The sequence below is a fragment of the Mastigoproctus giganteus genome, chromosome 7, assembly GCF_048544385.1.
Source record: "Mastigoproctus giganteus isolate SK-2022 chromosome 7, ASM4854438v1, whole genome shotgun sequence".
In the NCBI taxonomy this organism is placed as follows: domain Eukaryota; kingdom Metazoa; phylum Arthropoda; class Arachnida; order Uropygi; family Thelyphonidae; genus Mastigoproctus; species Mastigoproctus giganteus.
Genome location: NC_143581.1, coordinates 10783210 through 10800386, shown reverse-complemented (window position 1 = coordinate 10800386; position 17177 = coordinate 10783210). Strand labels below are relative to the sequence as shown.

The 17177-nt window shown below is 30.9% G+C and overlaps 1 protein-coding gene across 1 annotated transcript in view; it reads right to left on the bottom strand.

The window, feature by feature from the left end:
• Positions 1–7264: 7264 nt before the first annotated feature.
• The window catches only part of LOC150082496 (carbonic anhydrase 1-like), a 37299-nt gene continuing 27386 nt past the window's right edge, over positions 7265–17177 (bottom strand). The window contains exons 5-7 of the mRNA XM_090378651.1: positions 13910–14024; positions 9011–9117; positions 7265–7713 (exon numbers count right to left, since the gene is read on the bottom strand). Coding sequence (XP_090234777.1) covers positions 7576–7713; positions 9011–9117; positions 13910–14024 — 360 coding nt within the window. The 3' untranslated portion in view covers positions 7265–7575. The remainder of the gene's footprint in view (positions 7714–9010; positions 9118–13909; positions 14025–17177) is intronic.

The window sequence follows — 17177 nt, the reverse complement described above, 5'->3', positions numbered from 1 at the left end:
CGAGTTTGGAGTGCAATATAATAAAAACAGCTGTACGCAAAATTATCGATTTTCGCACAGGAACTTCAAAATTAATTAATTTATTTAGTAAACTATTAGCATTCTTTGTTAAAAATAATAGTATCTAGCTATGTGAAAGGCTGCACATTTATTTTTATTTTTTTTAAGCGGTTTGCTAAATGGAAAAGTAATACAAAAATTCGATGGTAAATTATTACCAATATTACAACCATGTAAAATGTTTTGCTATATGAAGGAAAGCAAATTACAAATACTATTTGTTTTCCAAGTACAAATAAAGTTTTGTTTACAGTATAACTGTAATGGTCCTTTCCAAATATTGAAAGTAAAGTACAAACAACAATGACATCCAATACATAATGACATTAAACATAAAGACATGCCATAACTTTCTATTTTATTATGTATTTAAAAGTGAGCAAAAATAATAGCACTTGGGATATCGGAAATGGTGATAACACAATTTGCAAACTACAATATTTCATATGTATTTAATTAGTTTCAAAACTTCTCCTTTCTAAATTCTGATATTCAAATAAGAAAAGCATCCTCAAATTCTTACACACGAAAGACATAGGATTGGCCATGTGATTGGATTGGTGTTTTGGATATGTTTAAGAAGCCGTCAGATGTCATTACAACTGAAAGTCTGTCGAAAGCTACCATTTTAAATTTAATTGATACAAAATATATAAAATAAGTTTTCAGAATTTTCGGATGTTATTTTAATTCATTTTCAAGTTATAGAAACAAATGTCTTCTCCCACCTGTTGTCGTTCGATGGAATTCTGATGTATTTTGGTGATGGTTTAGAGCTCTCGGATCACGGGTGCTGGGTAGATTGGATCGCTAATGGTTTGCCTCAGAGGGTAGAATTCATTTCATTATTTTAATATTCGTTTAAATCCAAGGAGAGTGTTAGTGAAGAAACGTCCTACATGCATAGACTGAGGTAATTCCTCTCATTATTTTGAGAATTTTTCATAGTATAATTTGGAATATTTAAAAGTTTTAATTGTACTTAAGTCCAATATTTTATTTATAGAAAAATTTTACAGCATATTTGGTTAGCATTTGGTAGAATTTCAATATGTATCATGTTCCCAACCTCAGAGCATTCTTTTAGTAACTGACAGTTATAAGTTTAATACAATCGGTAAAATAAAGACGGAAATAATGTGCTTGGAAAGTGGAGCTGAAAAGTTAAGATGAATTTAATAATCAAAACCAAGAAATGTGAAGTGAGAAAAGACAAATTCCAGAAACACATTTTTGAATCTCCCCTCTACTTCCACTCGGAAGTGAAAAAGATCTTAATTCTAAATTTTAATCATCATCATAAAACTAAAGAACAATCAGAAGATTATCAGACAAAGGTGTGATAACTGAAACAGCAATGAACCAATAATTGGAAAAGAAAAATAATGTGATAAACTGAATGCAACTAGCTTAAAAACAAAGGTTCTCATCCCAACAAACTGGCATCAAATGTAATTATTGTGAATTAGTACTAGTGGTGGCAAATAATGGCCATCTAGAGAATAACAAAAATTTATTAAAATTATTGCCAAATAGAAACATATCTAGTTAATGAACTGATACTCTATAATTGTGAACTGTCCTAATAAAGTGGACCAATCCAAGTGTATTAACCACAAGATCAAAAAAGGAGGAATTTACTTATTCAGTTTGAGAAAACTGTTGTAACTGTGGAAGACTGCTCAAAGTTTATTAAATATAGCAAACTACAGATAAATAAATTTAAAAAATTCACATAATACTAACAGCTTTCAGGATAATGTACAAAATACTAATATTATCTACATTTAAAAGCGATATTGTTATAAGAGCACAATTACAGAATACTCGACAGCATACAGTTATTCGATGTTAAGAAAAAACCTAGGTGTGGATCAGCATGCCTTTTCATGTTACAGTTGCTTTATTCTTTACGTAATAATGTGCTCTGAAAAAGAGATAAGGAAACACCTTGAAAAGTTCTGTTCAAGTTTCTCGCTCACAGTAAATTTGCTTTCCATAAACTTAGCATATTTCATTTTTTGTCAACTGGACCTAGGCCAAAGATACCATTAACTGGGTTGCAGATAGATTTCAACAAATCTTAAAATCTGGGTTGGTTGGTCCATCAATTAATTTGTTTCCCATGCCATGGCACCCTCTCTTGAATTTATTACGTCTATTACAATGACTATACCCAAATAATGGAATGGACAACATGATAATAGAATAATACATCAGTAAATAAATGAGCGTTCGAATATTTGAATATTAGAAACAAAATAAAGGTTACATTTATATGCTATACAAATCTATTGTGTCTTATGAAATAACAAATAGTAACAAGAATTAACACAAAATTCCACCAGAAGACTTTTAACACATATTGGTCCAAAGCACAAAGACGTTTTATATAAAATTAAAGTAAACTTTTTTGGAGCTGTATAGAAACTTAGATTCTTTATTGATTCCAAAGTTGGTAGATAAGCTTCAGTTTTTTGAGGAATGAATATTAAAACAAAGAGGAACTGAGTAAGTTATACTTGGTCGACTACTCAATTATTTGCATATTTCAATAAAAATACCTTGGACTGAGCTTTTTGAGTAGAAAAACTGATCCCATATAGAAGGTAAGGTTGGAAAAGGATGCGATAAACTTAGAACAAATTTAAAGATTTGGCAAAACAAAAGAATACCAAATTTATTTCAAACATACACATGAATCCACCAAAAATTATTTTGTAACCACTGATAAAGCCAGCCATTTAAATTATTCTGAACTGCTGTACCATATGATGACCAAAGATGAAAACATTGACCAGACCAAACAAACAAAAATGAATTAAAATTTACAGATAGAAACTAAAACAATTCCCATTTTTGTGAATATCTTAATTATTATACTAAAATAAAAAAAAGAAAGAAAAAAAAAAGTAATTTAAATATTTTGCCAAAAACAGGGGGGGGGGGGGAAGAACACAGTGCATGCTTTCTTCATCATAAATACTTTATTTCAACCTGCTCTTTTACTTTTCTATTTTTCATTGACTGGTTTCTTTAATTTGCATAGGTATTAATTCTTAATTACAACAGAACAAAAGGTTCTTGGTAATACAAGTGCTTCATTTTATTGACAAGAAATTCTCAGGTTGCCCTGTTTGCCCCTGTCTAGTTCTGCTACTGTACAAAAATGTTTTAATGACTTTCTGGCCTAATGAGTAAAACTATTCCATTTGTACAAGTTACAAAACATGTACTGTATTTTTAGCCAGTTCGTATCTTGTATACATCAAATTTTATTTGAAATACGTAGCCTACCCCTTCATATATACAAGTCTAAAAACATGAAAAATGCAAAAATATATATAAATTAGGATATCTACATCAGGGCTGTAGTGGAGGATATATGCCATATACCCTCTAGATTTTTTTTTAGGTGATAAGATGTTCAAAAACCAGAAGATGTACATCTTCTGGTTTTTGAAAGACTTGAAAAAACAAATATTATTAAAATATTTACTGAAAATTGAGAAATAAATTTATTAGAATTTGATTCTTAGGCAATACTTATAGTTTTATTATTTTTAATATAAATGTCATATATATAAGTAAGTAAATAGGCCTTATATATACACACACGCAGGTATACACCGGCGTTATTAAACGGCTGTTATTATCAGGCTTATTAAACGCAGGTTTAATAAGCCTGATATGCACAGTATCCTCTTTGCTTTTCGTAACATTCATAGAGAAACTTCTGCTAATTTTATGACTGTTATACTTAATGAAAATTGTAGGTAATATAATAAAACTGTGGTGGGTAATATAATAAAACTATGTACCTAAAACAGTATAGAAAATATTATTTGATATACAATACCCATATTTATCCATTTCCCACTTTTTTAGTTAAAAGCATTAAAAACTTGAACAGTTTTGAGATGAATATGCTTTCGAAAATAAATTTAAAAATTATTAATGTTAGTATATCAGGAGTTTAAGTATATCAGGGGTTTAAGTGGAATTAAATTAGTTTTACAAGAGTATAATACAAAGAGTCTATTCTTAATACAAGGGTGTAATTGTATCAATTCAAATTATTAAATTTAATTCAAATTTATTGCTAATTATTACGAAAATATAAATTAATTGTACTTAAATATTTTTAAAAAATTGAGGGGGATGTTTAAAATTAGGCTGATAAAAAAACAAAATGCTCCTCCTGCTTTTTTTTTTCTTTTCTCCATGGGATTTCTTCGGTTTTCATGGAGAAATGCTTGAGGAGATAAGTTATTCAACGCAATGCGTATAACAGCTGCAAGATAAGCTACATATTCAAAGATATAAATTTGCCTTACAATAAACAAATCTGATATTAGGTCCTAAAAGTAAAATTAAAAGCTACTTGGAGGGTGTGATTAACACATTTGAAAAACTGTATCTTCTCAGAGAATATTTTTTTTATTATAAATTATTAATAAAATATTTAGTGCAGCATGTAATTAAGTAGAAGGAACGTATTGTGTGGAATGTTTTTCAAAACTATTTGAAAAGTAAACATGGGTGGAAATAAAGAATATAACTTTTGAAATTAAGATCTGTATGATTGTCAGTCTTGTCTATATGATTATAGCCTGTATTTTGTGATTATACTTAAACCAATAAAATAATTAGTTTTCCATGTACTAAACAGTTTTGAGTACAGATTTTTCTTTTACTATGAGAGAATTATATGATAAAATGAAAGGGGAAAAAACCCTTGTTCATGTATTATATTTTAAAAATGTTTTATACATTATGTCAAAAATTATGGAGGTATTAGTTCAGTATCTTATGCACAGTTTCAATTTGCATCCAAAACTATGAGGCCAGATCAAAAATTTCAAAACTAAATTTATTAAAGGAAAATAAAGTGGGTTGTTTAAATTAAGTGTAAAGGCAACTAAAGCCAAAAAGTTGTCATACGCTCTCTGTGAACTGTATATATATTTGGCTGGTTTGCATATGGGTGTAAGGGAAGGGGTGGGCTACAGATCCTGGGAAGGTTACCTTTACCTTGCCATTCTGATCAGCTAACTAAAAACCAAGTAATAGAAGTCTTTATGAAGAATTCCTCCAGTTCATGATGGGAATCAGACCTCAAGACTTTTCTAAATAGCTATGGGTGAATAGGGAAACAAAGTAAACTACAGGGATATTAAATAAATGGTTGGTAATGCTAGCAGATGTCACATTTTCTATTAGGAAACAGCCATCTTGTTTCATTTTAAGTGACATGAAGTGGCAACACATGTGTGATTAAATTCTGTATGAAACTTGGACAGTCTTGGAAACCTTTGGGATTATTTATTTCTAAATTTGAAGCTCAAACATTTGAAAACACTGACTTGTCTGTTTAAAGATGGCTCAACTTAACAATGATGAAAAATTCTCTGGATTCAATGATCTTCTTACAGTGAGAAAATATCATTCATGTTCATAGTGCTATCTTTACCCAAGAGAATCTTGGTACCACTCAGGAACATCTTATAGAATTTTTAGAAACTTACTAATAATGCAGCAAATAAATAAAAATTCCTGCTTAGGATCATTATAGATGAAAAAGATTTGAGTTTATGGCTAAAAATCTAGATTAAACATCAGTCATCTTATGGAAACAAGATGTGCATTGTGTGTTTTGCAGTGAAGTGTCATTCCATATGGTAAGACAAGGAATCGGGTATTTTATCTAACCATTTTTTTTTAGCATTAGTAGAGGCATATGATGCAAGAAAGCAAGCTTATACAGCATCAGCACAAAAAAAAACCCCTTCCCATTTCACCCATCCATTCGTTCCAAAAGTCTGTCCAGTTCTTCCTTGAATTTATTTAAGCTGTCATCTTCCACAACAACAGATGTGGAAGATGACACTGGCTAAAGGCAAATTTCCACACATCTATTCTACAACTGTCTTTCCTCAATTTCAGTTTATGCCACCTCAGGTTCGTAATTTGAGCAAGAGGAAGAATCTCACGAGCATTGTGCCTGCTCAAACCATTCAAGGCCTTATACACCTCAATCAGATCAACTTGCAGGGTGCCTAGTCTCTAGATGACACAATTTGCAGAATTTATGCCTTTCTTGGTATTTTGAAATGCATAATAGATGCAAATGACAGAAATGGCAAGAAAAGTGGGGGGCCAGGTTTGCATCATTACAATGAACCACAACATCCAGTTTCCTCAACACAAGAATTTTTGCATAAACAACATTTTTCTTATTGAATGAAATAACTGTGGGAGTGCAGTAGAATATGTGTTTGAATTGACCACAGTTCAAGCCCACATGACTGCTAAATATGGGTAATGATTATATTCCTATCAAAATGGTTAGTTGTAAACTTCTCTCCTCTGACCTGGGGTGGAGAGTGGATGGGAGATGTGGGCATAAATCCCTTTCAGAGTTACTTAAAAACTGAACTATTTCTGTTCCTTAACCTCCTCCAAAGAACAATCATAGGAATAGTGGCTCTGACTGATATGGTCATGTCAACTATGAACAGAGCTGTTTTTTAAAGACTATATTCTTCTGCTCTTCCTTTTACTAAAATACACCCTACAAATAGTACCCAATTTTTATAAGTTCTGGTGCCAACCAGTGTTTTCTTCCACCCTCAAAGGTTAATGTTACATTTTGTCGTCCCCTGTAGTTCGAACCTGTCAATAAACTGACAGGTTCCAACTACAGTTATACAATGTGCCGCCGATCATCAGTGTCCAAAATGTAACTCCTGAAAGCTGTTCTGGTGAGAAGGGATACTGGAATTGCCATGTGCATTCAACTAGGAGAGGAAACAACTTTAAAAGGGATAAATATTATTAAGTCTGTGAACTTTTACTTTTATTGGGATAAATTTAGTCTCAAAACTTTTCAGTCAGGCCTCATACTATGGAATTTTTATAAAAATACATTTTAGTACAGTCATACGACCAACTAATAATTTTAAAAAGATACTTACAAAATAATTTAACTCCCTTATAACCTAATAATATTTCCAACATTTTTAATATATCATATGTGCAGATAATGAGGTTAGTACTTCTAGATAACTCTAAACCCAGTAAATATGTGATAAAAAATACCAAATTAAGAAATGAATAAATGATGGGGGAAAACTATATATAAACTATTAAATACAGTTAACAAGTTAATATATTATTGTATATAATCTATGTTCTCTATAATATAATTCAAATTTTGCTAAAAGTACATTTTGTTTTGCTTATAATCTTCTTTATATACTAAAATAGTTACCACTTTTTTCACTATAACATACTAACATGGCACATACTTTTATTATCTAAATGAAGCTCTGCCTATCCAGTTAGTGATATTTCTCTTTGGCAGTCTAGCAGGTGATATGTTTCTGCATATTAGTGTCCTAATACATTAACATAAGTGTACAGTTGTGTATTTAAGACTATGTGTTCAGGTGGGCTAATCTGCTACACCAACTGGTAAAGGCAACCTTGTAATAAAATGTCATGACTCATATTCTACACTGAGCATCCTCTAATGTTACGGCTATTTAGAGGTTGAGGAGGACGATAATTCTCCAAAATCTGTCCCTGAAAGTTTCCAGCAGGACAATCCTCTGTTGATTTGTAAAAGCACAAGGTTCGGAAGCTTTGTAACTGCAAGAAATAAAAGATTGGAAGTTCATTTACAGGAGATGAATTATGAGAGTCAGCGTAATGCTAAATTTTTAATGTAAGATAAATAAGAAAGAAAAAAAATGGTAAGGGAAATGCACAAAATAAAAATTTGTAATACTCATATAAATACACAGACAATATCTATCGCAGATAAATCTTGCGTATGTATTTATAGACAGAATCGCTATATTGGAAAGAAAATATAAATTTAAATTAGTGAATTACACATTTCAGATAATAAATTGAATAATTTTAATTTTTTAAAATTGCATGATGTGGTCAGGTAAAGATAAGTCACAAAATAATCACAAGTTAAGTAACAACAGACAGCATTATATAACTGATTACCTCTTCAAATTATAGCTAATGATTCCAGTAGAGGAAATTATATATTTTGTTCATTTAAAATTATATATATTTTCTACCCAATATATTTTCTATCCTTCAAACAATTAAATGGCCACATTTTGCAACATACAGAAAAATTTTACTGTTAAACACAGTATACCAAATTTTTTCTGATAATAGACTTGTGTGTGTGTGTGTGGTGCGTGCACGTGCTTCAAAATGAGCATCCAACTTTGCTTCCACACTATGAAACAAATAGTCAGTAGTTCACGTGAAACAGAACACAGGTTCTAGTCTGCACTCCAACATTAAAATTTCATGGAAAAAATGAGAGGATAAATTGCAGAAGTGCTAGGAAATGCAGCTTTATCATATTAACAATGACATGATAATTTAAACATCGTTGAATGCATTGTCAGGAAACTTCAACTGGATTGGCTGATTCTTCAGTTGCCAGAAAAACAATTGTTGAACCTCGTTATTTACAAATCGTAATTTACAAATGATGGATGGCTTGTGAATTAAACAAGGTTACTTCCACTTGCTCTGAGAATGGAAATGTTCAGCGAGAAAATTATTTGGGGGGGGGGGGGGAAACACTTTAAATCACATTGGATGAAATTTAGATAAAAACCAGAATTCCAACAAGAGTTTTCTGAAATAGCAGAGTTAATATTTATCAGTTCAATAAACTGTCCTCAAAGGGCAGTTTATTAAGTTAAAATATGACAAATGAAAAACTGGATAAGCATGTTTTGTTCTTTTACATTTGTTTTTCTGGCAAAGCATTTGGCTCTGAGAGACTGCGACAATCAAACAGATACTGCAAAAAGTACAGAATAATTTGTTTCCAATAGGAGACTCAAACATATGAGAGAGAGAGAGAAAAAAAAAAAAAAAAAAATTGTGAATTACTACTGTACCTCACCTGTTCATCAGAAATCTGTACTGGTTCTTGAAAAACTATCCATGTTACAGTTTCATTGCATGGAGGTGTAGTCAGAGATCCATCATAGGTCCAATAAGAATGAGAAGCTTTAAAAAAAAAAAAAGTAACATTTATTTGTGTGCATACAGATATATATATATAAAATCATAGATATAAAGTCCATCTCATCTAACTTCAGACTCTACAGAAGTTATTTGGCAACTGTATTACTGCATCATCATGGCATTATATCCATCCACCAAGTGTTTATCATTCAGAAACTGTACAGCTATCACAAAAATTTTATGGTACCATCCTACCTACGTAAAAATGCATACAGCTTAACTAAATAATATTTAAAATTTTTGTGGTACCGTTCTGTGTATTTGAAATGTAAATAGTTTAATTAAAAATGACATTTTAATTAAACTTTTAACTCTTTGATGGAGAAGGGAGGAGTTCTCCTTTGCCCAATCAGGATATTTTCTTGTAATAATTTCATTTTAAAATAAAATGTAGATGATTTAATTGATCAAAGTTTCTTTGAAACAACTTTGTGAATTCATACATAAAAAATTGAAACTTTAGTGCTGTTTTTTTTTTTTTTTTTTCTCTCTTTATGTTGGTTGCCCACAGTTGCCATTGTAATATAGAGCTACTTTCTGCAGAAGGAGCATCAAAAGTTAATTGAGATGTAATAATGGACTATATATATAATCTAAAATACCTGGACAAATCAGGTGTTTTTTTTTTTTTTTAAGGCTGATGCTGAGTATGCCTGGCTTCCTTGCATCAATTTATCATTATTAATACCAATATTTAATATTTTTATATTATGTATACAGGGTAATCCCGTGACTACTAAATATGATAAATATTTGTACGACGATTTATTGTAAACTCTACTGACTTGGTTGTCGTGCTGGAGTATAAACAGAAATTTTTTTAATTCAAAAGAGATTTGAAAGTCTGTAAGACTATAGCTTTGTATATATTAAACTCAGTACTGAATGAAAGCTTTATTCTTGAACTTTTGATTGGTGATTAGTAACTATCTTTTGGTGGTAGCTGGCATGCATGGATGTAATATAAACAACAAAATGGTGGCTTTCTGTGGAGCAATACAGGTACAATACTACAGAAGTCACAATGCAAGTTCACCAAAATTTTAATATATGATATGGCAAATGGCTTTCCAGTAGACATTCCATTTATGACTGGCACAGAAATGTTATACATACAGAATAGCAAAGAATTTATTCTTTGCTAAATACAAAAAAAAAAAAAAAAAAGGAAGACTATATCTTTGATGAAGCTATAGAAAATGAGAATTGCCTTAGTTTGAAATCCTAAAATAACAGCATATCAACTTGGCTGTAAACTTGCAGTACCCTGACAGCCTACCACATGAATTCTGATACAACTTAGACAACAGCTCTAAAACCATACAAATTGCAAAAATTCTACAAGCCAACAATCACTGGTAATATATCAACAAGAAGACACACTCCATTTCTCTTTTCAATGCCAGTGAATTTCTGGTTACTAACTTTCTAAGGCAAATCTGATTCCATGACCAGCATGATCACAGACTCCCAAATGTGAACTTTTATCCCATTCACTTTTATCACATTACGAATCATCCATAATTATCACATTAAGAAACATCATCCAACAAACTCAAACAAATTTAAAAACATCACACCTGAGATATTAGATTGGGTATAGTAGGTGTCATTCATTGGGACATATGCCACATAACTGGTGGTAGTCACAGTGAAATGTCAATGTTATCATTAAAACTCTGAGCTTTTATTCAGTGCTTGACATGTTTTATTAAATTCAAAATACACTGCTCACAACTGAAATTGCCCCACCTAAAAGGAGTGCATGCTTTAAGCTCAAAATAAGTGGAGTGATAGTAGAGTGGTAGATATCAATGTAGACAAGAAATGAATTTGTGTATCAATTTCATTTTTCAACTGGACAGAGAGAGAGAGAGAGAGAGAGAGAGAGAGAGAGAGAGAGAGAGAGAGAGAGAGAGAGAGAGAGAGAGGGCAAATGCTGCTGCAATAGGAATCAAAAGGGTGACAAATGTCACCTTGGTGAACAAGCCATGCTTTTGCACTGTGAGTTGGGCAACATTAGCATTAGCATTAGTAGAGGCATATGATGCAAGAAAGCAAGCTTATTCAGCATCAGCCAAAAAAAAAAAAAAACAGTAGTAGGGGGTTGAGAGACAGAAGTCAACAAATGTCCCATCACTTCCAAATTGTATTTAATGGTTCAATGATCAGGTGAACACACAGGTTAAGTGAAGCATGCATGCATGTCCACCTCATATAGCTACTAATAAGATACAAGAGCCATATGATGTGGGCAGTGCCTACCCACATCATATGGCTCTTGTATCATTTTTAATCAAGGCAGTGCCACATCATATGGCACTGTCTTGATAAAAAATTACTATTTAGGATGGAGTATAGAAAAGGACATGAAACCATTGAAACGACATGAAATGTTGAAACCATTCTAAGACCTGGTCTTAGAATGGTTTCAACACGATACAATTCTTATCTCCAAGTAGCTTTCTCCTAGCACAACTACAGACAATGACAATAAGGCAGGCAAGGCAAAAGTCAGAGAGAATGCAGCCCCATTCTCATAGTCATTTTCTAATCACATTTCCTGACAGCAAATTGTGACAAATCTGTTTGCTATCACAAGTCAATAGATCCATCCATCAATCCTCCCATTCTGACATTCTTCCAATGTCACTAGAGCCCTGACATGTGTCCTAGTATCTTACTATACTCATTGCTGCAAAAAGCTTCAACCGTTTAGGCATCACAACCACACAAACAGCAATTTGCTCTGTTGATCATCCAGCTTCTAATAGACCAACAATCTGACCCTTTTCAAAGTTTATCGGCTGTATGTGATGTCAACTTACACATGTTAAAGGCACTGCACATTCACTCACTATTTTGTTTGCCTGTTAATGCTTACACACATTTTACCACCTTCTGATTCCAATGTAAGAGTTGTGACAGACAATCCTTACAACTGGATGTTCTACTAGCCAATCAGCTTAACATGCTAACTGTTTACATCCATATACATCACAACTATCCATGTACATTTTCAGGTAAATCCATTTATTCTTTCTGGGTGGGGGCACTTTCAATGATGACCAGTTTACATGAAGTTATAGACTTACGCAGTGATGATGCTAGTTTTGAATAACAATGTATATATATGTATGCAAAATATCTTAGAATCAAATTATGAATTCAACTTAAGTCATTAAATGCAATAATTATTGGCATAAATATATAAAGCATAGTGGTTTGTTTTATTATTTTTTTTTTTTGAAACTTAGAGTAAGTATACTGCAGAAGAATTCCAGTTATCTGAAAATTTCTTCCAATTTTTTTTTCTCTTTTTCTTCAAATTTCACTTAAATTCTGACATTATTATTACAAAAATATAATAAAATTACGACTCCACTTAAACAAAATCTTATGAAGCAAGGAAGAATAAATTGTGTCACTTCTACATAATACCAACAACAATGTCAATATCAAGCATAAAAACTTCACTGTATAAAAAAAAAATTTTTTCAGCAATTTTTATACATCACATAATCATGGATGATGTTTTTACAGATGTGGCATGGATAATCTGCATAGCTTACTAGGTGGCTTTTCTTTCTTTCCCCCCCCCCCCAACAGGAACAAAATGTCTTAGTTTTCTTTTATGTACTTTGTTCTTTAAATTTTAGACCTTCTCTATACAGTTCAATTAATTCTACAATAAATTATTTGAATATTTCAGAAATAGTGCAAAAACTGCATTAGACTCTTTTCATAATGATCAGGGAGTAGTTTCACCACTAACTGAAATCAGACAGGAAAGGAAAGTGAAGAGGAGAGGGGCACTGTGATGAACATATACCACAGAAACTAACAGCCAGTGAAGCATTTAAGGCCATTCAGACAGCAGAAGGGACACTGAATGAGAACCAAGTTTCTATTTGTGAAAATAAGTGTTCAGAAACCTTTGTGAAAGTCATAATGTAAGGATGAGTTTAAATCAGAAAACTCTGATTTAAATCCAAATTTTTAAGTACACACAATAACAATTTCTCCACCAATATTTTTATGTACCAAAAGAAAAGTTACGTAAGAGAACTAGAAATATCAGTTCATTAATGATGCTGAAATAGCTTGATAAGAAAGAAAATATGCTGTGAGCAAAATCAGTATGCATATAAAACACTCAGTATCATAAACTGAAATTGGCAACATCTTTTAATGGACAAAACTTAAAATATAAGATGTTATACCTGGACTTACAAATATTCCAACTTCTATTGGATAACAGAAGGATGTAAGCCTAGTAATGACTGAGGATTACCTTGTTAACCTTGAAAAGTAGGTCAAAGTTAGCCATGCTCAGCCATACTTGTTCCAGAAACTAGAACTTTCTTCTAATTTGCTGTGATGCATCAATTATATTTCCATCTTGTTCGGAAATCTGTGATAAAAAAATAACTCAAATCTGATTCATATACCAGTGTTAACAAAAAAAAACCTTCATGCTAAACTTAATTTAAAGATATTTCATCTGAGACTAATTCTGTTTGGCCCTAACATTCTAGTTATGTACCACATTTTGATCAGATTTTTAGGATGAAAACATGCTCAGCCAGCGAGCAGATCGCAGCTTTCACACTCATGACAATAATGAATCAGAAAAATTAGAAAACTTAAATATATTAATTAGTTATATAAATTTTGATTTGAATTATCAAGACAGCTGTTTAAATCAATATAAAATAAGGCTGAAAGCCCAAGATGATTTTTTCAGGAAATTTTACAGATACGAACTACTTACAAGGAAGAAAGAGAGACGGGTCAACGCCATCTGGAATGGAAGCAGTTTGTTCTTTGTATTGAATGCTACTCATCAAATCACAGATCTTATTCATTTCAGGATTTTCTTCTCCAGGCTATTTAATGAAAAAATAATAATAATAATTTGCTGAGAGCACAAATTATGCAATGCAAGCACACAAAAAATTCAATTTACAATCCAAAGAAATATCAACTGAATTCAAAATTATTTTTTTCGATATAATATCAATATAATATTAACAAAAAAAAAAAAAAAAAAAATTTTTAGTTTCACCAGTTGCACAGAACCCAAACAAATATGATGAAATGTTCACATAACTGCTACAGTACTTCTATATCACATAAAAAATTCATGTATTCAAATGCCTTTACTCATATATAGTTCCTGCATGTGATTTCTATTATTTTTTAATTTTTTTGGGGAGGGGAATTATGTTTTAATTTTTATATTTAGTCTTTTGAAAGATTGATTTAAGGAACTCATTAGCTATTTTTATCTGTATGATTTACTAACATTAAGGGATTTATCAAAAAATGAATTGGAGAAGCCAATGGAATGCAAACAGTGAAGCTCAATGCATGCACATAATTTGTCAACAAGAAAAATGAAGTTACATAAAAAAAAAAAAAAAGCACTATTGCTAAAAGCTCCTTTAATTTTCAACAAAATTTTTATAGCCTTGACAAATTACTTTCCAGTGTTGTGCATTAATTTAGAAATTTGATTTTATCAAGTCTTTATAAATATGAATTCAACTGAAGAACATTAACTATCATAATTAACATATATTACTTTTTTGCTGATTTTTTTGTTTAAACCAGAATTTATGTATGTTACATTTGATTTTTTGATTGTATTTACTTAATTTGAAAAGCATTAACATTTTCAATAAATAAATCTTAATACATTATTTTATTTTGTATTTATTAAATTATCGTTATTGTATTGTTAAAATATAAATCTGTAACTTTTGTAACTGCAAAGATGTAAATGTTGATGAATTGAAAGTGGAAATGGAACAGTTTTATATGTTAAGTAAGGTTGAGAATGTAGTCACTGCTTCTGAAAAATTGAATTTTATAATCAAAAACAAAATTATATCGACATTTCCTAAGGTGGGAATAATTTTAAGATTGCTTTTAAACATTACCAATGAGCAATGCCAAAGGAGAGCATTCATTTTCCGTACTGAAACTGGTAAAAAATTATTTACGCAGTACTCTTTCGGAACAAAAGCTTAACGCACTGGTAATACTGTACATAGAAAAGGATATTCTAAAAACATTGTTATAAGGATATTATTAATACGTTTACAGATGTCAAAATTAGAAAACAAAAATTTTAAATTTCTTAAAATAATTTAATATTGATTTTTTATTTTCATTTTATATTTTTTTGTAATCTCAAATTAGTAATATAAATTAAAACACAACTTCAAAAATTGTGATTTTTTTTAAACAAATATCATGCTCATTCTTGTTTATATAAAGGCCCCGACTTTCATTTGTATGCCTAGGGCTCCAAAAGCTCTAAACGTGGCCCTGATGCTACTACAAGATCAATTATATATTAGATATTTATTTATGCTTAATACTTACTCTTGAGATTTAAATATAAAAAAATCAATTAACAATCAATCAATAAAAATAAAACACAATTGTTTTATTGTCAATACACAATAATTAATTAGCAGGATTGATTATTGTGTATTTTTACATGTCACATTTTCACATTATTCTTTTGAGTTCGATAAAAAATTTGTAAAAATAAGATGAAAAGGGCTTACATGTTGTTGTATCTTAAAATCCAGAATTGTTTATCTACCACAATTTGGATAAATGCTTTGTTTGACATCACTGTTTTCTAAAAGAAAGTTTCTGTGGCTGCTCTATGATTTGACCTCATTGTGAGAGAAAAAATGGCTCATAACCATGGAAAGTTTAATTTACTGAATTTATATAATTTTGATAGCCTGAAGAAAATTGAATGTTTGAATTATTTCATTTTTTAAAATGAAAGGACCCGAATGTCCTATTTGAATTCAGACAAATACTGGATAAGTCAACAAAAAACTTGAACATAGAATTACATTCGGGAAGCATATCACACATAAATAAAATATATCAGTTAAGGACAAAAAGGGTAACACTACTAATATGGTGCAATCACACTCGAAGTGGTGGAGAACAAAAAAGATTTTAGCTGCTAGGACAGTTCATGGTGTTCTGTTAATGATATAAAAGGAATTTTGCAAGCAGAATAGGGGGGGGGGGGCAATTATCCCATTGTATAGGGCAATGATTAGGTCCTATACAAAAGTGATCTTACCAAGAAAGTATTAATAGTAGTAGTGGCAAATGATTCAAGGAAGCAAACTTATACAGAAGAAAAAAAAAAAAAAAAACTGCTCATCATATTTGTCCATCCGCTCTAGTAATTTGTCTAATTTTTACTTAAATTTATTCAAATTACCCACCTCCACAACACCGGATGGAAATTTGTCCCAACAATCAGTCACTCTCCAGTTGAAAGCAAATATTTCTATATCTATCATGCAACCATTCTTTCCAAATTTAAATTTGTGCCACCTTACACTTCTGTAACCCGGTTTCTGGATGCAGACTTCCACAAGCTCAAAACTGATAAATGTTATCAGTGCCAAACTTTGCAAACTAGTCATTCATAGCTCTGCAATGTCCGAAGCCCTCAATCCAGATTTGTGCTTTGTATGTACATTCGTGTGTATCAATGAATAAAACATTAAAGACAAACAATAATCTTTACTCTATAAATAAAAAGACGTAACGGTGAAAAACTGCTACAAAGTAGCACATGGAATACAGCATTATTTAAAAAAAAGAAAACTAATATCCATAAATTTTTAAACTAAGTCATATGCTGTCAACTTATTCTGGTAAAAGAGATTTTATAATGAAGAAGTAAAATACATGTTTTATGCTTTTGCTATATAAATGATATAGCAATGCTTTTATTAGCACTGTTTATAATGGCCAAAATACACAGCACAACAGTTATTCACAAGGTACAGAGCATTGAAATAACAGAACACTTCACATTAACTATAACACTTCACACTTGACAGTGTTTATTAATTCAACGTGTTTTAAGAAAATTTAACAACATGCAAGCATTTCAATGGGGTGCCAAAGAAAGTAATAATGTAATTATTTAATTGTGAGGGTAGTTCAAATGAAAATAACTACAGTTAAGAAAACAATTCTTTAAT